Source organism: Suncus etruscus, chromosome 9 (genome assembly GCF_024139225.1).
Source record: "Suncus etruscus isolate mSunEtr1 chromosome 9, mSunEtr1.pri.cur, whole genome shotgun sequence".
Lineage (NCBI taxonomy): Eukaryota > Metazoa > Chordata > Mammalia > Eulipotyphla > Soricidae > Suncus > Suncus etruscus.
Window position 1 is genome coordinate 100,316,862 of NC_064856.1, and position 24,948 is coordinate 100,341,809.

The window sequence follows — 24,948 nt, forward strand, 5'->3', positions numbered from 1 at the left end:
CTGCAACCAATTGATATCTCAGTGTTTTGGGCCTTTCTCATTACGCTATGCTATGACATGACTGGTAGTAGTTTAAAAAACATGTCAAAACATGGTGACCAGTCTCCCACTTTACAACAAGCAAGTTATATACACCTTCTTTAAAAAAAAAGTGAGCAACTATTCCCAGGGACTCTGTAACCCTATACAAGTTAATGACTTTATTCTAAAGCTACTCTCAATCTTAATTACTATACCAGAGTCCTGTCTGGCAAGAGATGACTCGCAATAAATGGCAATTGATAAAATGTGATAAAAGAAATATTTACAGAGATGTGAACAGGAGAATAGAAAATTACAAAGATAGTCTTTTGGTATAATGTGGGATTAATGGGATTGTGGAATTGATCTGATCCCACCCTATTCAATATATGCCTTGTTACTCATTCTTTGAAAAACATCTTTGAATGTAGCACCTTAGATTGGTGTTTAGACCACCTGGTCACACCTCCAAGGGAGGTTTCTTCCTTCAGAATAAATACTAAGATTTTAAGAAAAAGCTTTCTTGCGTTTCCTGACTTCCACGAAGCTTGCTGCTTCTTAGGAGCGAAAGACAAATATATTGGAACTCCTCAAGTTTGTTTCTGCTTGTGTGTGTGCATTATTTCCAAGATCCATATTTGCTTCCAGACCCAATGTTTTGGCTTTAGAACCTGAGGATTAATTCTGTAGTATAGCACCTAAATACAACTAGTTTTGAGGGACTATGGGGAAGAACAGTTACCAGAACCAAAGAAAAAGAGACATTTTTGTGGTAGGGAAAAATAAATACTGTTGTCTAGGAATAAATGTGGCATTCCATAAATGTACAGAACTAGCCTGGGAACAAGTATTCTCAACAAATCTTTCTCTCTGTTAAGTGTTTGCCCCTGTTAGCCAAATTAATTGATAAAATTCATAGAGGATGGTCTCCTGGTGCAGGGTTCTTGAGGCGAGAAGACTCAATAGTCTAAAAGCTAGAGGAACAAATGACAAATGTTCAAACTTACATTCCAGAAATATTAGTACCTGCGTTTCTTTGTATTCCAAAGTATGTATTTTTAATGTATATTATATATCTATTTGGGTTTAACAGACTCATTGGAAAATGAGAAAGAAAAATGAAGTTGAACACACCTGAAACTGGGGAATTGCAGTTCTTAAACAAAAGCTTTCTGGGTTCTATTAAAATAACAATGGCTTCACTGTCACTGAACAGTTAATTGCCTTGTTTGTCGTTTCCCCAAGCTACAATCCCTTCCCTTGGGATCTACTGTTACAGGAGAGTCTAGAACTTGATTATTTGTATAATGGAATGTTTGAAGGACATCTTGCTTTGAATCGTGCTAAATTGTGTGAATCAGGCACTACTGTTACTGTTAGGCATGAGAATTTTGTTTCATTGCTACAACCAACAGCCATTTAGACTTTATGAAATGACAAGTTCCCCAGTCTCATTTTCATACACCACCATCATTCCCTAGCAATTTCTGAAAGTGCTAAGAACTAAATATTCACCAGTAATGAAAGGAATAAAAAAAAACCTATACACCACACACACACACACACACACACACACACACACACACACACACACATCCCACTCTGTCTTAAAGTGTCACTTACTGATAACAAGAAATTTCTGTGAATATCTTCCGACCTATATAGGTAGCAAACTAAAGACTACATCATTATACTCATTATTTTATATATATTCATTATAATATACATATTCTTTATATACATATTCATATATAGATATACATATTCATTTAATATACATATTCATTGTGAATTAAGGAGTTTAGAATTTCAAATACCTTCTGGCATGCTAAAGGATAGAAAAGGTCTAAGATACATTTTTTGGAGGTGGTACCCAGAATTCTAAGCCAACTGAGAATGCAGTGTTGCTCAGGCTCTAGTATTGGTAGTAAGGGAAACTCTTATCACCTGGGGACTTCCAGTCCCCATAGTACTAACTAACATAGTACTGAACCCAATACGCTATATAGGGTCAGGATTGAAGCATGTGGTGTCAGCAATTTTACCTAAGTAAAGTGCATGCTAGGCACAGACACTAACTACCATATTATCTTGTGGCTCTCACAAAATATATTTTCAAAGAATATCAAACAGCTTATGCTGACTCTCGGGATATCACAGTTTCTACTTAAAACCAGTCAGAATTCTTAAAGTATCAATCTGAGATTTAACATTTCTGTTCAAGCTTCTAAGAAAATAATGAAAATATGTATGCTGTTTTATTTGTGTTGTGAATTTGAGGAATATCCTTAGAGTTCAGATTTCAAAGGTGCTCATCACCCAAAATTGAGTTCATAAACAATTTTAAAGAAATATAAAAGACAGAAGATAAGCAAAGACTGAACATAAGAAGCTACAGGACCATTTGGACATATCCAAACATTAAACATTAAGCATAGAACTAACTACCTAAAAAATAACTAAAGGTTAAGAATTATGCTGCCATGTTACTACCAATTTTACTATGTATAGTTTTTTTACCTAAAAGCAACATCTTATGATTAGGGGATATTTATAGTAAACATAATATTGAATTAATAACCCCTTGAAATGGGAAAAGGATTAAACAAATGCTTATCCAAAGAACACACAGATTATCAAGAGGCACATTTAGAAATGAGCATCATTACTTATTTCTTACCATAGAAAATCATGTTCAAAGTTACAAAAATATATCACTATACTGGTGAATATAGAAACAAAACTACTGACAATCATGAATAGGAAGAAACAAGAATCCTTATTCACTGTTTCTGGAATGGTAAAATTATTCCTCTCCGAAAACACCACACACACACACACACACACACACACACACACACACACACTAAATAAAAATAGAATAAAATAATTGTGTTCATTTTTAAAAATCCCTAAAACTCTAATCGAAAAAGACGTACACATATTATTATTCAGTCAGCACTTTTCAGCTCATATATAATATCCAACATCTGGAAAAGTGCAAGTGCTCACACAGATGAATAAAAAAGGTTGTAAATATATGTATATTGAAGTATTACTTAACTATAATAAATCTTTTACTACAACATGGTTGAAAAAAGAGAGAAGATCATGCTAAATAAAACATGTTAGAAGACAAATATAAGATGATCTTATTGTTAATATAAAGAAATAAGTCAAGGGAACATCATTTCAATGTGCTCACTGACCAGAATATTGAGGTACCTAAGGCTAGGAGAAGTGAGGTGATAAGTTTAATGTACTGTGATGGAGGGATATTAACATTTTTGTGATGAAAATGGTATAACAACGGTGTACACCGAAATAATAATATAATTAATACTCAGAAATCCACATTATCCCAAATAAAGCTAGATTTAAAAATGTATCATTATCAATAAGAGATTATTAATTAGTATCAATAGGATCATTATTAATGAAAATAGACTGAAAAAGTTTGTGGCAAAATCTATCTATATACTCAGAATTAATTACAGTTATATAGAATAATGCATTAATAACTGAGAAGATACTAAGAAAGTATCTCTATATAATGTACTTGGAGTAGAAGGAAAACTATGAATTTTATAATTAGTTTGACTTGAGTTCAAATATTGTCTTCAGTCTCTTCTGAGTTGACTTTGAGCAATTAAGTTAATTGGTTTAGATCCTTTTTCATCTAGAATGGGAATTATAAAACACAATTCATGAGTTTTTTTAATCGTTCAAGTTAACAGGAGTTTTCCATAAAGAAATTTCTCAAATTGTAGTATAATTACTTTTTCAAATTTTTATCTCTTTATCTAAGTTTGCATTTAACAGTTTTTTTTTTTTTAATAAAGCTAACACACTTTTTGGATAATTCCCTTCCTAGATCCTTTCAAAGCTCTGAACCACTGATGTAGTTAAAGAATCAAATGCACTGGGGACTTGGAGCAGCAGGTATAAGTGATTTGGATCTAGTTGTTGAGTTGTCATTGTGAGAATTGCAGGTAAGTGTTCTGATGCTAGGTGAGATGGATGGGATGTTTCTGTGTTATAATTAGTTTGGCTTTAAATAAGATCTATACAGTAATCTGCCAGTAGATAATTTAAAAACTACTTAAAGTTATGTATACCACTACATGTATGAACTACACTATACCTATTTTGGTATCTGAACCTCTCAGCATTATCTTCTTAGTTTTGATTTAAGGTGTCAAAACCAAAAAGAGAAGGAACCACTCCAGCCACAAAGACCTGCTTACTTTGTTTCAAACATAAAAGGAGCTGATGTATTTTTGTAGTAAAGTACTAGGAGTTTGGAATAAGTACTAATTGTGTTATTAATAAAACAGAATTTGTTCATCTATAAACTTACAGAAATAAATTAAAATAATGCATGCAAAATAATAAATGCAGTGCTTCCTTAGACTATTTAAAACTGCTAGTTCTTATCTCTACATATCATCACATTCTGGGCTCATTAGGAGAATCAAAGAATAATAAAATTTGAAGATACTTAGCTTAGGGTTAGTTTTATTCAGGAAGTTTTTACTTTTATCCTACAGGAGATCTCATTTAGTTCTCTTGAATTTATGTTTTTTCAAACTTTGCTAAGACACAAAATTATTTTCTGTGTATTAATGGTTTATGCAAATGAAATAATCACAAACCTTCTAATAAATTTACAAATTAAATAAGGGACCCATTAATAGATCTATGTTTTGTATCAAAGGCTTATTATATAGAGTCTAGTGCAGAGAAAAGAAAATAAGTTGAAATGATATAATTACATATTATTAGGTAATAAGTGAGAGGAGGAAATAATAAATAAAAAATTAGTATAAGAAATATCCAGAGAGTACATTGAATGTTGTGATTAGAATGTATTTGAAAGAGGAAAATATTAGTGCAATCAAGGCCTAAAAAATGTGAAGATATTTATTTTCATTAAATTAAGGAAAAGCTTATTAGTAAAGATGAGCAATTCAGTATGTTCTGTATATGAAGGGAGGAATTGAATGGCTAAAGCAGAGTAAACTGTAAAGGAGAAAACCATAAGTTACAAAAATCACGAATAAAGTGGTAATAGACTATAATATATGAAATAGACTATATATTTTGGGATTTACTCAGAATAATTTAAAAAGTCATTAGAGTGCCTGATGCAGAGAAGTCAGTGGTATTTAAACTTAATTACTCTGGCCTAATTATCTTGAGACTCTGACAGAGTAAGAACAAAGGATAAAAGAATCAGGAAGATCATTCGGAAGCTCTGTTATATTAAAAATGAAAAATAAGTGGCTCTGTCTACAATGGAGCCATAGAAAACTGGTTATGTCCTGGATAAACTATATATACTGCTCATTATTTGCTTGCATAATAAAGGATCAAGAAGATTCAAGAACATCCTGTGGTCTTTCCTAAAATGCACAGTCATTTACTGCTTTGAAGAATTCTAGAACAATGCAGGTTTAGAAAGATCTATTTAGGAATTCGTTTTTTTTAAATGCCCAGTAGACAACTTGTTAATACATGTAAATAGGCATTTGGAATCATGCATCTGCCATTCCTTAAATATAAACAGAAAAATGAAAATAAATAGACATTCACAAAGGAGGATAATGAATGTCATTAATTAGAATGGATTATCAGGAAGTGGCTACAGATGATGATGAAGAGATTCAAGGATTGGTGGGAGGAACTTTCAAATATCTCAGGACATAAACACTGAAATCATGGAGTCAGAGATAGATGAGGAAAGCTGTGCATGACTGATGATTTAGAAACCCAAGGAAGAGTGCTCTTTTTTTGTTGTTTGTTTATTTGGTTGTTTGGTTGGTTGGCTGGTTGGTTGGTTTTTTGGGGCTACACCGGCCACACTCAGGTGTTACTCTTGGATCCGTGGTCAAAAATTGATCCTTGTAGGTTTGGGAACCACATAGGATGCCACATAGGAATTGAACCCAAGTCCATTTCAGGTTGCCATGTGCAAGGCAAATGCCTTACCTCTTGGCCCAAGGAACAGTGCTTTTGGCAAGAAGAAATAAACTTTATTTATCTATAAGCAAATAAAATAAGACTGAAATTTGATTATTGAATTTGGTGGTGCTGATCATTGAAGCTAATTTAGGGCATCTTTGATAAAATATAAAAAACTTAACTAAATTATCTTGTTTTGTTGTTTACTATGCTCAGAAATAATATACTTAATATAGACATTTATTACAACATAATCAAGGGACCAGAGAGATAATATAGTTTAGTTACAGTTCTTTTCTTATATGCAATTAACCTAGAAAAAAACATACTTTTGCTAGATTCATGGGTTGACTCATTTTCAGAGCCTGGCAACACATATATGGCCTCCAGAACATTATCAGAAATGAATCTTAGTATAGATTCAGGAGAAAGTCCTGATCACACTTGGTCATAGACCAAAAACAAACAATAATGGATAAAAGTAAGCATATTTCTGTGTCATGAGATGAAATTATTCTATTAGTTTAATGTAATACATGGAAAATTTTGATTACTATAATTAAAGGAAATATTATTAATAATAATGTAAAATCTTAGAAATGTAGTACAAGAATTAAAGCATTTCAGTTGTATGCAACAAACTCAAATTTTATTCCAGTATCATATATGGTACCCTGAGAATCACCAGGAGTGAGCCCTGAATAAAATCTAGGAGTAAAAGTTGAGCACAGCCAAATACAATCTCAAGTAAATATATATGAATATATATATGAAATCAGTAAAATTTTAAATGTTTCCACTACTACATTATATGAAATGCATAAACTATTATATATAAAAGATTTTCTTCACATTATTGTTAAATATAATTTTATTATAAATTGTATACATATTTTAATATTGTGGAATCATGTATATCAAAATAATATAATCTTATGTATTATAATCCTAACATTTTATGTGATCCTCTGTATATATTTTTCTTACGAATTTTTTTAAAATCGGGCTGGAGTGATAGTACAGTGGATAGAGCATTTGCCTTGCATGAAGCCAACCTGGGACCCATCTGGGTTTGATTTCCAGCATTCCATATGATCCCCAAAGCAATCCAGGAGCGATTTCTGAGTGTAGAGACAGGAGTAATCCCTGAGTGCCACTGAGTGTGGCCCAAAAACAAAAATAAAAGCAAACAAAAATATGTTGATATTATGGAGATGAGCAAAGTACTAGAAAATATGTATCATGGATATATTGTCAATGTCTTTTATTTTAGTCATTCTAAATAGAAATAAAAATTAACTAAAGCACCAAAATTGGATCTGAATTCTACTAAAAACATAAAAGAATCATTAAACTGAGATATTCCTCAGGGCAAACTAAAAAATGACTATCAATGCTTACATACAAAAAAATCTACACATGATTGTAATCCATTAATCACAATCATAGATAGTAGTACAAAGGAAAAAAAAAGAAACTCTCTGAAATTAAATCCTTAAAATATGAACAATATAAGGAACTCCTTTCTTTACTTCTACTTGGTCTATATGAATTATTTTTACTTACATCCATCAAATGATATGGAAACTTTGATTAAATTGAATTTGGTATGACTTCCAAATAATAATGATAATGAATAATAACAATATTAATAATGTATCGTTATAATATTTAAGATGTTTGGTATACAATGAACATAATTTTAATAATGATTATTTCTTTATGGAATCCTTAACATCAAATTTACTAGTGCAAAATGATGATTTAAGCATTAATATTGTTTTTGTATCTCTTAGGTGAGGTTCCCCATTGTCATGGAGAGGAGCAATCACACAGTTACAGAATTCATTCTATTGGGTTTCACAACAGACCCTGTAATGCAGTTGGTCTTGTTTGCATTATTCCTTGGAGTCTACTCCATGACCCTCCTAGGAAATACCACCCTCATTGTACTGATCTGCAATGACTCCAGGCTGCACACTCCCATGTATTTTTTCATTGGCAATCTTTCCTTTCTGGATCTCTGGTATTCCTCTGTCTACACCCCAAAGATCCTAGTGACTTGCATTTCTGAAGACAAAAGCATCTCTTTTGCTGGCTGTTTATGTCAGTTCTTCTTTTCTGCTGGACTGGCTTACAGTGAGTGTTACCTGTTGGCTGCCATGGCTTATGACCGCTATATGGCCATCTCAAGGCCCCTGGTTTATTCTCAGGCCATGTCCTTCAAGTTGTGTGGATTATTGGTAGCTGCCTCATACTTTGGTGGGTTTACCAATTCTTCCATTATTACCAAAAGAATTTTTTCCTTAAACTACTGTAGTGGCAATTTTATTGAAGACTTTTTCTGTGATCTGCTTCCCCTGGTAAAGTTGGCTTGTGGCAAAATAGGTAACTATCAGGGTTTAATGTACTTCCTCCTGGCCTCCAATGTCATAACCCCTACTACGCTCATCCTGTCCTCCTATGTCTTCATCATTGCCACCATCTTAAGGATTCGAAACACCCAGAGTCGCCTCAAGGCCTTCTCCACTTGCTCCTCCCACCTGATCTCAGTCACCTTGTATTACGGCTCTATTCTCTACATCTATGCACGACCTCGGTCTAACTATTCAGTGGGTTCAGACAAGATTGTTTCTACATTTTACACCGTTGTGTTCCCCATGTTGAACCCCATGATTTATAGCCTGAGGAATAAAGATGTGAAAGAGGCTGTCAAAAAGCTCTTCAAGTAATCCGAGACATTTCTCCCTCAGAGAAGAGATAAAAACGCCTTTGATGAAAACGTATTTATATTTTAGAAATAGTTGCCATTGTGAACCATCATCATCCGTGTTCTTAAAATGTAGGTTAAGAATTGATAGTTCAGAGGGGAGGATATTTGCCTTGCACTTTGCTGACCTGGAGTAGATCTCTGGCATCCCTTATGATCCCAGTGTCCTTCAGTAATGATCTTTGACCAGAGAGCCTGGAATGTGAACACCTGAGTGCTGTTCACTGTAACCCTAGACCTCCACCCCCAAAAGGTATCTGTCCTCTTGAAGCTATAATATATATAGTACAGGGATCTAGGCACTATTTTTATTTGATTGTGGCAACACAGTTGGTGCCCCAAGCAATATCAGGTGTGACTACCAAGTGCAGAACCCAAAGTAAACAGTGATCTCTGCTGTGTGTGTGGCCCAAATATAAAAGAATAAAAATTAAACATTTTTACCCTTTGTAAAAATAATACAACAAATTCAAGTCAGGGAAAGTAAGATTATTTAGCAAAAATGTTTATAATATTACCCGGAGTGCAGGTCAATGGAAGTCTTTAGTTTATAATTATAAAGGCCTAGGTTCAATTCCTGGTCTCCATGGTATTCCTATCATTGAAGAAATGACTCTAAAGCACTAAGTGAGAAGTACCCCTGAGCACAGCTGAGTTTGACCACCAAAAGAAACATTGTAATTCAACATAAAACACAAATATTTAAGTGAATTTATTATTCACTATATTAAAAATAAATCCACTCTTAACACCAATCACTTTAATTTAAACCTTCATAAAATGAAGTAATATCTCTTGAATATTATTGACTGATGCATGCATATAGAATATATTTTCTGTAGTTATCCAAGAATACATACAACTATGCTGAACTAATTTTACTATGTTCCTATAACTATTACCTAGTTAAAATCTATCGTCTGGTTCCCATAGTACAACTTCTTAACCATTTACGTGTACATTTTCTTATCAGAAACATTAATACAAAAATTCAGAGAAACTCATGAAACAACTCGGTTCATTTAAATTGAGGAAACCTGTCCTTCAACCTATATATATAATATTATACATACATATTTTTCCTATATTCCTTAATTATGGAGATATTGATCAAGTCCAGTAGAAATTAGTTTCATGAATCACTATTTAACACCCAGTACCCCCTTTTGGATTTTAGAGTTGAACCTATATAAGAATTTGTGCATGACATTTGTGATATTCTTGAGCATTCAAGACATATATATGATAATAAATAGTAATAAAGTGGAGTGATATAATTTGACTATGTTCAAAAAGTATTGTAAGTATATTTGAAATGAGACAAATAAAAGATGACCTATTGTTCAAAGGAGGAAATAAATTATATCTTCCTAAACACTGAGATAAAACAAAATGCAAATATATCATTTTCAAAATCCAATTTTTTTCAAAAATTGTATACTTTGATAATTTATTTTAAAACAATTTCTGTTTATCATGCATATAAATAAAAAGTTAGTAGTGAAAGTGACTTGGAACTAATACATTTTATATTTTTATTTTTTAAAAAATCATATGTTTTTAGTTGGGATTTATTCATAAAAGGAACATCCCCTTTCACCAATGTAACATTTCCAACATCAGTGCCCCTTTCTTCCTTCTCCCCTTCCAAATTTACATGAAATAGATAAATCCTACATGTATGTAATTTAGTAAATTTAGTGATTTAGTAAAAGAAAATTAATAATATTATGAGGTAAATCTATAAAGATATAAAAGTGTGCCTTATTCTAAAATTAATTTTGGATTGATATCAGAAAATATTATATCAATGATTTGCAGTAAGTATTTGCATTAATAAGTAAAAAAATTATATTAAAACTATGTACCAATAAAAGTTTGTTAATGGATTTCATGATTGTTCAATGGTAAATTGTTTCTTTTTATTAAATGTTCTGTGCATTTTTGTAATAAATTAAAATTTTAGCAATAAGATAGTGTTGATGTAATTTACTAAATGAGTATGGAATGCACCATTGTTTTTATTAGTGTTAGTGGTAAAGAAAATATGCAAAATTCAGGGAGAGGATAGAAGATTCTTGAGACATTAGTAAAAGGAATTAGGCACTATGGTGGTGTGTGGTGTTATAATGATGTATATAGGAAAACCATAATGGACAGTGTTTAAAGAGAAGTAGTCCAAAAAACGATAAGCAAAAGTAAAAATTGAATAAGATGTTTAAAAACATAGGATAGTAAAATTAAGCAAGATCCCAACAGTAGAGGCCGGTGAGGTGGAGCTAGAGGTAAGGTGTCTGCCTTACAAACGCTAGCCAAGGAAGGACCGGGGTTCGATCCCCCGCCTCTCATATGGTCCCCCCAAGCCAGGGGCAATTTCTGAGCGCTTAGCCAGGAGTAACCTCTGAGCATCAAACGGGCGTGGGCCGAAAACCAAAAAATAAAGATTCCCAACAGTATAGAAGTTTCATATAGATAAGAAACTTTATCAGCACCGGCAAACAAACACATTAACCTGAATAGTAATTCTTTTTTTTTTGTATTTGTTATTATTAACTATAGCTAATACACTAAACCACAGAGGCAAATCTAATGTTGTGATGCCAACATGTTTATTGCATGTCCTAAAATATTCAGTTGTGCATGTTAAGACCATCACAGTAATTAAATATTGTTATGCCTTTAAAAATAATACAATTTTAGCTGTGTGTTCCAGTTTAACACTGTAGCAGAAACCAATTCAATTCATGATATTTATAATACTTATTAGCCTGCTTCTGTGCTACAAAATGTTTATTTCTTCCTGTAATAAATATCTTTGCCTTTATTTCATGTTGTCTCCCACTATTTACCACTCAATTAAGTTGATACCAATATGATAAAAATTCCAGTATCCCACAGCCATCGTTTTCTGTTTAATCTTCAAATATAGACACAATCTCAGTCCATTTGAATACTAATCCCCTATGACAACTTTCAGAATCACTTGTTATAAAACTGACAATAGGCAATTACATAGACTACATAGATTGGGAAGAATTTAAAAAAAAACATTCTGACACTTGGGACATTGGTGATGGGAATGTTGCACTGGTGAAGGGTCTTTTTTAAAATAAATAAATAAATAAATACTTTACATATATACCAAATTAAGATTCTACAAAAAAAGATTGTATGTATAGTTTATATAGCTATATAAATAAGTAATAATTGCATGGTATATACAATTATATAATAATAAATCAAAGTTGACCGCAAGACTGATATCATGAAAGAATGTTGTACTAATAGAAATTAAAAGTAAAAAAATTCTTAATAAAAGATTGTGGCATTAGGAAGTCTTAGGAATTGAATAATTAACTTTAGAGAAAATTATTTCTATTCTATTTCTGCAAGTATCAGAAGCACTGAAGAAAGAACTTTGAAATGAATCACCTGAGAGGGGCTTTGCTATAGGTCAATAGATGAAGCCACTAATGATATCATGAAAAACAAAATAACTGGAAGAAAGCAGTATCACTTTTATTCTCTTCTCTTTCACTGATGCTCACGGGTTAAACTCATCCAGAAGACAGAGAGCAAAACTCCTATCTACGCCAGTATTAGGCCGTGTGCTATAAGTAAAAGAATCAAAGGTCAGAAAAATTGGAGCCACTAAAGAAAGGCATTTAATATAAAACAAAAATATTATCATTAAATGCATATGCTTGTTATCCATATAGGCAAAGGAATGTATAAAATATTTGTGGTAGACAGGGTTATGCCTTACATGGATTGAGCACAATTGCATGTAGCATTTCATGAGGTTAGTCCTCAGTACCAAATGGTCACCAAACTAATGCCTAGATTGACACCTAACAACCAGTGTGACTAAAATAATTAAGTAAAATATTAAGTTAAAATCCGTATGTACATAATATATAAGCATATATAGTTTTCTCTTAGAGTCTCCATACTCAAAAGACAATGAGCTTCTGAACTATGTTCGGATTTTCACCAGGGAATAATTGTCTCAAATAAGATTTTCTCTCTTTGGATGATACCCAATTTTTGTCAAGGGACAATTGTATTTAATTGTCTTGCTAACTATCTTACAAGCTTATGAAGTCCTGAGGGGTAGCAGAATCTTCAACTCTTGAATCCAGACACCAGAATAAAAGGTTGCTGGACAGAGAGATGAATTCTGTTGAGGTGATGGTGTTCCTAGAAATTTTAGGTAAGTTGATTAATGCAAACATTAGAGGCATATAGAAATTTTTATTTGTTTGCTGCTAGTCCAAAGGATATTCTGTAAAATATAATAGGTAATAAAAACCATTTTTAAATATCTTCACCATATTTCTAATGCAAGTAGTGAAATGCCTCAGATTCAAAAAAAAGTAGCATTGCTCATACCATAGATGAAAAATAACATTAACAAATATAACAATAATAATTAAAATAATATTGAAGTATAGGATAAGGAAGAGAAAAATGCACAAATATGCAAACTATCATGACCCATTTACAAAAGAAATAGAATTAGTTACATTCTAAAGAGCAATTGAGCTAATAATACAAGAGAAAGAACCAATAGAGATAGTGAAAAGGTTTTAAAGATTTAAATACTTTTATTTCATTTTCTTTTATTTTTGTTTCAGGTTAACAACTCTGATATGTCAAATATTCATTTAGATACACAAATATATGGTACTTTAATTAAGGCAAGCAAATTTCTGTTTTGTTTTGTTTTTGTGGGTCACACCCAGCAGCGTTCAGGGGTTACTCCTGGTTCCAGGCTCAGAAATCGCTCCTGGCAGGCTCGGGGGACCATATGGGATGCCAGGATTTGAACCAATGACCTTCTGTATGAAAGGCAAGCACTTTACCTCCATGCTATATCTCCGGCCCCAAGGCAAGCAAATTTTAATACAAAAAATATTAATTGTAATTATTTTCATTGTAAAAATATTAGCTTACATGGGGCCAGAGTGGTGGCGCAAGCAGTAGGGCATTTGCCTTACAAACGCTAACCTAGAATGGACTGTGGTTTGATTCCCTGGCATCCCATATGGTCCCCCAAGTCAGGAGCAATTTCTGATAACATAGCCAGGAGTAACCCCTGAGCATCACCGGGGGTGCCCCTCCAAAATAAACAAAAACATTGCCTTACAAATATAAATGCATTATTTATCTTATAATGCCAAAATATAACTTAGTTAACAATAATATACTAAGTGTCACGCATAGTAAAGTTGTTCCCATTTCTAGTTCTTCTTAATCTAGACAATCTTTACTTGTGGAAATGGATGCACCATCTTGTTTTGTATTTGGCCTTAGCATTAAAAGTAGATTATCTATACCTTATTTTTAATGAGAATTTTTATAACTTATATTCACCTAATTATATTTATACCTTCTATGTTTAATGAGAATAGGAAACATGTTTTATATTTGTTAACTCAGGATTTCCACAGCATTGTAGTGCAGGTAGGATGCTATGATAAAGAATAAGAATACAAATGGTTGGACAGAGATAGTACATCCCGTAGGAGCATTTGCCTTACAAGCAGTTGATTGGGATTCCATTCCTTGTATTTCATGAGGTCACCAGCTCACAGCCAGGCATGCTTCCTGAACTTAGAGCCAGGAGTATACTACCCAGGCTGGGTGTGGCCCCAAGGAAAAAAATCAACATATAATAAATGAATACAAATGATAATTATTTAAGTACTTCTTAGCTTTGCTCTACAGACTGCCTACTTTACAAACAAATGGATGCTTTATTGGGGAAGGGGGCTATGGTTCTAGGCACACTTTGTGGTTCTCTGGACTTATTCCGGACTCTGCTCAGAAATTAGTCTTATGAGAGCTTTGGAATCTTGAGATGTTAAGGTTGCAACCCAAGTGAGCTGCACGCAAAACAAGTGCATCATCTTAGTCTGAGCTCTTTTGTCACCCTTCTTTTTCTGCATCTGTGGAATTTTGATATTACATTAAACCTAGCTGATCATTCAGCATAAAATATTTTGAAGTTAAAAAACTGCCAACTTAACTTTTACTTCCCATATAATCTAATATTTTCACTACTTCCTTGATTATCACATGGGAATTGGGGGTAATACGGAGCAAAACAACGCAAGGATGCTTTAATGAGAAGATTCCTGGATCACAACCACAGTTGCCTAAGTGAGAAACTTGGATCTGGTTCACAGATTTCTAATGTGCATGAAAGTTAAGTACCACTCTTAGACAGCTTCTGAGAAACTTGAGTGTGGAGTTTTACTTTAATGTTTAACAACATTATGTTTAATAACAATCTTTAAAAAGTGAAGAAGCATGTTCTTACTATAGTAATTAGTGATAGAAAAACTGTGAACAGGAGTAGAGGGAAGACAACCCTGGTGGTGGGAATGGTCCTCATTCACTGTCACTATGTACATTAAATGTCACTGTGAAAGACTTATAACTCACATTGGTCACAATAAAAATTTAATTAAAAAAAGAAAACTTAATTTCTTGTTAAATAGCTAAAAGTCTAATATTTTCCTTGAATACCTCTCCCATCTGGCTTGTGCAGCCTGTTCTAAGCTTAAACATGCTTCCTTTGGATCATGGGACTATGACAAAAATCCTGGTGACATGAGACCTGCCTTTACAGAGAGTTTATGCAAATGATAATTTTACAATCCTATTTTGTAGGCAGATTGATCAGTTTCTTTTTATTATTATTTGTCAGAATACAGAGGGGCAGGAATTACTGGTATCTAATAGTTCTGATGATAGTGTTAAGGTAAAGTGATATAATTAAAGCCAACCCAAAAAATTGATTGACTTTTTCATTTGAGATTTTATCATTGGTTAATTCACTAATTCATGATATATGTATTGCATGTCTATTGCATATCATGTGCTATGCTAAGCACTGGCAATATTGTCTGAACCAGACATCATTCTGGATCTCACAAGCTAAGGCTCCTGATTTCTCCTTATCTTTTCTGATCTAAAAGACCCATTAGACACAGAAAAGGTAAGTAGTCCTGAATCATCACAGCAGTTTTCCAATCAATCCTATTCTCTGGTTATGTTCTAGTCCTTCGCAGAAAATTGTATTATTATAAAACAAAATACAAAGCTGAGAGGTAACATTTCTTAAAAGAGAAATGACCTCTTTAAGAATTTTTTTGAAACTTGTTATTATAATTTTAGCAAAGATCAAGAAACTTCCTAGGCAATAAATATGTAATATACAGGAATATAAACATTTCCATCACCAGAAAGTTAAGGTCATTCTTTGTTCAATCTGAGCTTTTCAATAGAATTTTGCTTGTTAGAAAAGTGATAATTTTTACTATAATTTAACTCGCCAATATATTTATCATAATTTTACATATATATGCATTTATTTTATTAAAAATTCCAGAATTTACATATTATAGAACTTACATAAATATATTAAATCTACTATAAAATTAGTCAAGTAATTATAACCATATACAATTTTGGTATAAACCATATTATCATCTTTTGTATTATACTTATTCTACATTAGAAACACATGCTTTTAATGAATTTTAGATTATATGAACTACAAATTATATTTTAAGTTGATTTTATTTTTTGGATTTTGGACCACACCTGGCAGTGCTCAGAGGTTACTCCTGGCTCTGCCCTCGGGAATCACTCTTGAAGGGTTCAGCGGACCATATGGGATGCAAGGGATTGAACTCAGGTTGGTCATATGCAAGACAAGCACCCTAACCACTGTGCTGTTGCTCAGACCCCACAAAGTTAAATATTTTTAGTAATACATATGAGTATGATTTACTGTCTATATATTATATGAAGACCTAGAAAATGATGCTAAATTACAAGGCTTGAAACCCAAAATATCTACAATTACAGCACACTTATATTTTATGTAAATGGAGGGATTATTTATCTGGTGTACACTCTGAAATTTCCCCATATTTTCACCATATTCTAAACTTGGTTCTTTTGCTGAGAATTATGGCAAAAATATTAAAGACTCATGAACTAGAAGGGGATTTTCTCTGTAATATTGTAGAAAAATACGGTAGGTATGAATAGGGGAGTAAAAAAAATACTTTCAAGTTTTTAATCTAGAGCTGAGTATAAAGACATCTAAACAGATAACATATGGCACTTATAATAAATATAAAACACAAAGAAGTAGCAAAACATACATGTTTGTTACTTGGTTTAATAAAGAAGCAGCCATGACATAAATAAAATATGATATGTGGGGTGACTAAAGGAAGTACAAATAATTTTAAAGAAAAATAAAAGAGGGGACTTAACTCAGATTAAACACTTCATACAAAGCTATCTTGATATCAAGACAGTGAGATAGTAACAGGCATAAATGTCATAAGAACAGGCACAAACATTATTGAAAACAGAATAGAAAGCAAAGTAATCCTTATGTATATTAACAGTTTGGATAGATAGGATGATCTATTACCCCACCCCTAATTCCCATGTTATGATCAAGGAAGCAGTGAAAATATTAGATAATATGAGAATTAAAAGTTAAGCCGTCAGTTGTCTAACTTCAAAATATTTTATGCTGAATTATCATCTAGGTTCAATGTAATATCAAAACGCCATAGTTGTAAAAAAGAGGGAAAAATGAGCTCAAACTCAGATGATATTACTACAGAAAAATGAGCATGATACACAGGGATGCTGTCTTCATAGATGACGACCATGAACCAAGAGATGTAGTTTCTCAAAGCTGAACTAAATAAGAAAATAGACTGTAACAAAGCATACACCAAACATTGTAATTCTAGCTTTTTTTTGTGTCTATGTTGACTTGCTAATCTATATTACTATCAGAAAAGTGATTTGTATATAGAGGAGGACAGTTTTGGGCCACATCCTGTAATGCTCAGGTGTTACTCCTGGCTATGTGCTCAGAAATAGCTCCTGGGTTGGGGGGCCATATGGGATGCCGGGGATCAAACCGAGGTCCATCCTGGGTCACCTGCGTGAAAGACAAGTGCCCTACCTCTTTGCTACCACTCCAACTCTTGTATTATATTTTTGAGCCATTAAGTACAAAGACAACTTGGTGAAAAAAAGCAAATGGTGATAGAACAGATATGTATTCACATGCAAAAGAAGTCAAACCTCTCTTTATGCATAGTCAAAGTTAAATCACATTGTATATAAAAATTTTTAAATATTCATAAGAAATAATATTATACAGTAGAAATAAATGGAGAAATCATTTGAGAGCTTGGATACGTTATTTCTTTGATAAATCACCAAAAAATGGAAAAAAAAAGGTGCATCAAATTGTTAATAAATTTAAACTTAGTAATATGAAAGAAAACTTTCCAAAAATCCAGACTGTTATGAGTTGAGGAATTGTACCCAGAACACATAACTATATGACTCAACAGTAATTAGAGATATGAATGAATTGAAATGAAAACATTTGAGTTATATATCTCCAACATAAAACCCAACAATAAGGAATAAGGTGTTCATGATTTTATTTATCATTAGAAAAATATCAATAAAAAATTGTCACTTCATACAAAACAGGATTGCTAAAATAGAAAAAGAAATGAGACAATTTTCTAAAAACAAATAATAGGGTCAGAGAGCAGGAAGCTGGTATGGCATTTAATTGCACTATGCTAATCTAGATTTAATCCCCTGAGCAGCTAATGTATTTTTAATTTAATTATCCCCTAAATACAAAGCCAGAAATAAGTTTTGAGCACCACTGGGTGTGCCCACCCCTCATTTTCCCTTCCTCATAATGTATTTTATTGCAACATTTATACTAAGATTCAGAGATCTCATTTTAACTCCACCATTCAGGCAATATTCTGTTCTTTTATTACATACTATATTACCATAGCCATAACCCCAGTTTATAAGCCTATTATAAAAATGTCCTCTTTTATAATAATTTCTGGAATTTACTATTTAATCTTCTATTGGTAGGTGAAAACTATTTCAGTCATGGAGAGGAGCAATCACACAGTTACAGAGTTCATCCTGTTGGGCTTCACATCAGACCCCACAATGCAGTTGGTCCTGTTTGTACTATTCCTTGGAGTCTACTCCATGACTCTCCTCGGAAATACCACCCTCATCATACTGATCTGCAATGACTCCAGGCTGCACACTCCCATGTATTTTTTTATTGGTAATCTGTCTTTTCTGGATCTCTGGTATTCCTCTGTCTACACCCCAAAGATCCTAGTAAACTGCATATCTGAAGATAAAAGCATCTCTTATGCCGGATGTATATGTCAGCTCTTCTTCTCTGGTGGACTGGCCTACAGTGAGTGTTACCTGTTAACCGCCATGGCTTATGACCGCTATGTGGCCATCTCAAGGCCCCTGGTTTATTCTCAAGCCATGCCCATTAAGTTATGTGCATTTTTGGTAATTTCCTCATACCTTGGTGGGTTTATAAATTGTTTCATCATGACTAAGAGAATTATAACTTGGAACTTCTGTAAGGACAACGTTATTGAAGATTTTTTCTGTGATTTTCTTCCTCTGGTGAAGTTGGTTTGTGGCAAAATAGATAACTACCAGGGTTTACTCTACTTCCTCCTGGTCTCCAATGTCATGACCCCCATAGCTCTCATCCTGGCTTCTTATGTCTTCATCATTGCCACCATCTTGAAGATTCGCAACACCCAGAGTCGCCTTAAAGCTTTCTCTACTTGCTCCTCCCACCTAATCTCTGTCACCTTGTACTATGGCTCCATTCTCTACATCTATGCACGTCCCAGGTCCAACTATTCTGTGGGTTCAGACAAGATTGTTTCTACATTTTACACCGTGGTATTCCCCATGTTGAACCCTATGATTTATAGCCTGAGAAATAAAGATGTGAAAGAGGCTGTCAAAAAACTTCTTAAGTAAACCAAGACTTTCTTTTTTCCTCACAAAAGAGTGAATAGTCTTTAATCAAATTTTTTTATATTTCAAAGATAATTGACATTGTATTCCATCTTAATCCATGTTCTAAAAGCGAAATATTAATGTATACCCTGGAAACTAGACATATAATACAGGGATAAAGTCACTAATCTTGTTGTGACCCCAGACAATTTGAAAGTAACTCCTGAGTGCATAATTAATTAAAGCCCTGAGCACTGTTGTGTGTAACCCTGAAAATACAAAGAATGGTAACTTGTATCATTGATATATGATAATACAATAGACTCAAGGTAAAAAAATGTACTCCTATTTAGAAATAAATTTTCATTATATGACCCGGGATGTCTTCATTGGTAAAGACCTTGACTTGCAATTATAAAGTCCTGCCCAGACTCCATTTTTGGAATACCAAGGTGCACATATCACCTTGGAAGTGATTCTCAAGCACTGTTTGAGGAGTAGCCCCAAAGCAAAGGTACATGAACTCCCTTACCCATCCAAGATTATACAGAAGGTAAGTATTTTGAATGTTGTTTTTTTCCAGTGGACTAAAAATAACCAAGAATATATTTTATTTACTGAATAAATAAATTCAGTAAATAAAAAAAGAATAAATTGTATTTACTGAATCACTGTGAGGTACGAAGTTACAAAGTTGTTCATGATTGGATTTTAGTCAGGCAATGTTCAAGTCCATTTACCAGAGTCCACTTATCTCCATCAATGTCATCAATTTCCCTTCTGGACTTCCAGAGTGCCTCTGTGGCAGAAATTTTTCCTTCTTTCTTTTGAGACACAACAATTTGCAATACTGTTACTGAAAGTTTATCATGAATACCACTTTAGATAAATTACACCTTTTAAGGATTATTAACAGATACATCAATACATTGCAAGGACAGAAAATCCACTATTTTATGTCGGTTCAGTGAAACGAAAAACCAATTTCAGAATGTAAAATGGTTGCATTACAGCATTCTCAAAACAACCTGCTTTCACACATCTTGATACCTGCTAATACCATGATTGCATGTGTGAAAATAAAAATTAGTTATGCATCTGAATTCATTATGCTCACTGATCTTTCCTTAGGTTAAAACTATCTCTAACATCATTTCCATTCATAACTACAGTGTGTTTGCTCCTCTACGAGGATTTATCTCTCTAGATAGAAAACAGGATCAAAAAGTGATTACATAGACTCTATTTTCCATTGCTTCATGTAAAATGATTGTCGTCATAATTTGTCTAAGTGAATTTTAGACCATTCTCCATTGTCTGGGCAAAAAAAGTACAGCTGTACACTTTGATTAGTCTTATGTTGTTGTTGTTGTTTGTTTGTTTGTTTGTTTGTTTGTTTTGGGGCCAGACCCGTTTGACACTCAGTGGTTACTCCTGGCTATGTGCTCAGAAATTGCCCCTGGCTTGGGGGAACCATATGGGACACTGGGGGATCCAACAGCGGTCCGTCCTACACTAGCACTTGCAAGGCTACCTACCCTACCTCTAGCGCCACCTTCCCGGTCTTATAATTTTTTCAAAGGGTACTTAACTCATCAGAACAAGATTTAATTAATCTAAACCAGATATATCAGTGAACTATAATATTGTTTTTCCTATGGCAACATCTTAAACTATTTTGATTTTAAAAATATAAAAAGTCAATGCGTGAAAGAAGTAGAATGCCTGTCTCAAATACAGGCAATGGGGAGGGAGGAGGGAGATTGGGGGATTGGTGATGGGAATGTTGCAAAGGTGAAGGGGGGTTATTCTTTATATGACTGAAACCCAACTACAATCATGTCTGTATTCAAGGTGCTTAAATAAATATTAAAAAAATAAGTGACCTATTTTGGCTTGAAAAATTACATTTTCTTGTAATTATCTCTTATGTAGCTTTTTTAAATGTTTTCATCTCCCCAAAATGTATTATACAACAAAGTATGTTTTACAATATTTTATTTATTATAGACTTTGATGGAAGTCAATAAGAATGTTAGATCACTTTGTATTAACCAGTCACCAGACTTTTACATTTATGTAAGTAAATAACTTTAGTTCAATTCTATTTCTCACAAGCATACAATAAACATGAGAATTTTTATTGCTTTAAAAATATAAAAAGTATTTTGTTGATAAGAATTGTATCACCAGGTTTTATTTCATCTACTTCACTTCTTAGAAATTTCTTAATCAATGAAACATCACCACAAACATTTTAACACCAAATTATTTGACCACCATTGAGAGTTCATGGCATATTGGATAATAAAAGCATTACTTTTTGAGAACTTTTGGCATCTTGTTTTATTGTTTTCACTTGTGAATTCTATAACAGCTTATACTAAAGCAGAGACAATCACAATTTATCATATTTATAACATTGATTTTCCTGCCTCTCTGCTACAGAAAATTTATTATTCCATTCATTTGATGCCTCTTACTGCTTTCCATTCAATTAAATTGAAAGCACAGTATGATAAAGATTACCATTTCCAGTATGCCATTTCATGTTTTTTTTTCTATCTAATCTTCAAGTACAGAAACAATCCAATTCCATTCAAGTGCTAATCTCAAGGACAACTTTCAGAACCGCCACTCGCTATGAGACTGGTTAGTGATAAGTAGCTACTGAAACTTTATAGATTGAAGGGATATAATAAAGGTATTTTTAACAAAGGAATATATGTGACATTAGAATATCAAAGTAGCAGGGAAATGGCATTAGAACAAATAATTTCTGATGATTATTATCTCTTCTATTCCTGAAGGTATTAGAAACACTGGTGAAAGAACTTCGAGATGTGTTTTGATTTAGGTCCAGGGATACAGCCAATTGTAGTATCATTTAAAATAACGAGAGAAGACAGAAGAATACTACTTTCACCTCATTCACTTCCCTAGCACTGAAAATCACAGGTTAAATTCATTGATCAGAGAGAGAGCAAAGAACATACTAATGCCTTCTATAGACCAAAAATCCTATAACAAAGAGGAACTCTAGGTCAGAAAAATTGGAGACACAAAGAAAAACTATGTATTATACAGAACCAAAATATTTTAACATTAAAATATGCACATATGCATTATTTGTTATGCACACACATGAATTGATATGTAAAATAAATGTGGCAGACTTGGGGATGAATAAAGGGAATGAACAGAGTTGTAATTTGCAACCCTAAATTTAATCCTCAACACAAATCGTCTCACAAGAACCACCAACATTGACCCTTGAGTACCAATTAGTGTGGCCAAAATAATAAAATATAATTTTACATTAAATTGCACATATACATAATATACATATAAGTTTCTCCTATATTATACATATACTAAGCTTCCAAACTATTCACATTTTCACCAGGGAATAATGTCTCAAACAAGATTTTTCTCTCTTTAGATAACACTCCAGTGTTGTCAACCTACAATTGTGTTTAATTGTCTTGCTAACTAACGTACAAGCATATCAAGTCCTGAGGGGTTGCAGGAGTCTGTAACTCTGGGATCCATAAACCAAAATAAAAGGTTGTAGAACAGACATGTATGACTTCTGTTAAGGTTATGGTGTTACAGAGAATTTTAGGTAAGTTGATTAATCACTAGTATTTCTAAGGACATTCATATATGATTATTAATGGGGCTGTAGAGAGAGTACAGAAGGTAGAGCATTTGCTTGCACATGTCTGACCAGGGTTCTAACTCTTGCATCCCATATTGTTCCATATTGTTTTATCCCATATTGTTTCATACTTGCCTGGAGTAATTCCTGAGTGCAAAGCCAGAAAAATTTCCCATACAGTTTCAGGTGTGGCCCAAAATATATATGTACATATAATTGTTGCTACAGAAAATATTTTTTTAACTATTTTTTAACTACCTTATTTTAAGTACCTTACCTTAACTACCATTTTTTAACTACCTTATTTCTAAAGCAATACTAAACTACCTCTCTTTCCAGAAGAAGTAGTATTGCTCACTAATGGAGGCACAAATATATTACAATTAATATTACACAACAGGACAAGAGAAGAAAAATGGACAAATATACAAACTATTATAGCCCACTTACAAAAGAAATAGAATTAATAACAGTCTAAAGAGCAGCTGATCTAACAAAATAAAGTAGCAAAGTCTACTAGAAATTGATAGTCTACATATGAAAATAGGTTTTACAGAATTTCTCTATTTTACATTTTTTATTTCCCTTTTAGGGTTACAACTCTTGGATATGTCAAATATATAATATTTAGATAACTGTCAGGAAAGCAAAATTTTAATGCAAGAAATGTTATTGTAATCAGTTTGAATGTAATAATATTATCTAACGTACAAGTTAAATTGCATAATTTAATTATATTATAACTTAAAATGCTTATAATTATATAATTAATCATAATTTAATTTAAAGAGAGTTTATAATACTAAATTAGATCCTTAGTTGACAATAATAAACTGAGTGTCTAAGGTTGTCCCCATTTCTAGCTCTGATTTAAAAAATCTCGGTTTTTTTTTAGACAATCTCTATACCCAGAAATGTGTGCACCTGTCTTGTTTGTGTGTTTGGCCTTAGAATTCAAGAGAGATTTATTTATACCTCGATTTTTAAAATGAGCCTATTTAGGCAAACTATCTTTATTTTTGTTAACTCTAGATCTTCATAGCATGCTTTTTCAATGATAAAGTATAAAAATACAAATGTTTGGACAGATATATATATATATATATATATTAAAGCCTTGCAAGAGCTGATTGGGATTTCATCCTTTGAACCCACAGTGGTCTCCAAAGCATATTCAGGAGATTCTCTAAATTCAAACTGTAGTGTAGAGTAAGCCCAAAGCATTGTTGAATGCGGCCCCAAGAAACAAAACAGGTGCTTTCAAGTAAACTAGTTCCTGTGTTTCCACAGCAACTGCCTGAGTGAGAATCTTGGAGCTGGGTAGCAGGTTCTTAATCTGTGTGTATGTTAAGAGGCACTGATAGACTGCTTATGATTTGAAAAACAGTGTGCTAAGTCTTACCTAAATTATCGTCTTTACATTAAATTATTCCTTTCCCTTACAATAAGAAGCAAGTTTGGTTTTTTTCTCTGTGCTTATTCGTAAATTTGAGGAAACTTAAATCCTTCTTAATTGTCTCAAAGTCTAATTTTTTCCCTTGATATTCCTCATATCTGGCTTTACCAGCCAGCTTTAACCTAAGATATCAATCTGACCTAAGATATCAATCTGACCTAATACATCAATTGTAACAATAATGGCAGATAATCTCCTGCT

General features: G+C 32.8%; 2 protein-coding genes across 2 annotated transcripts; both read left to right on the forward strand.

The window, feature by feature from the left end:
• The first annotated feature begins 7,799 nt into the window (after positions 1-7,799).
• LOC126017810 (olfactory receptor 9G9-like) lies at positions 7,800-8,717 on the forward strand. Its single transcript, XM_049779866.1, has one exon. The coding sequence runs from the start codon at positions 7,800-7,802 to the stop codon at positions 8,715-8,717; it is 918 nt and encodes a 305-aa protein (XP_049635823.1).
• Positions 8,718-18,733: 10,016 nt separating this feature from the next.
• LOC126017807 (olfactory receptor 9G1-like) lies at positions 18,734-19,651 on the forward strand. Its single transcript, XM_049779863.1, has one exon. The coding sequence runs from the start codon at positions 18,734-18,736 to the stop codon at positions 19,649-19,651; it is 918 nt and encodes a 305-aa protein (XP_049635820.1).
• The last annotated feature ends 5,297 nt before the right edge of the window (positions 19,652-24,948 follow it).

Excerpts from the sequence above, each read along its gene's own strand:
- LOC126017810 (XM_049779866.1), top strand. The coding sequence starts at position 7,800 with ATGGAGAGGAGCAATCACACAGTTACAGAATTCATTCTATTGGGTTTC.
- LOC126017807 (XM_049779863.1), top strand. The coding sequence starts at position 18,734 with ATGGAGAGGAGCAATCACACAGTTACAGAGTTCATCCTGTTGGGCTTC.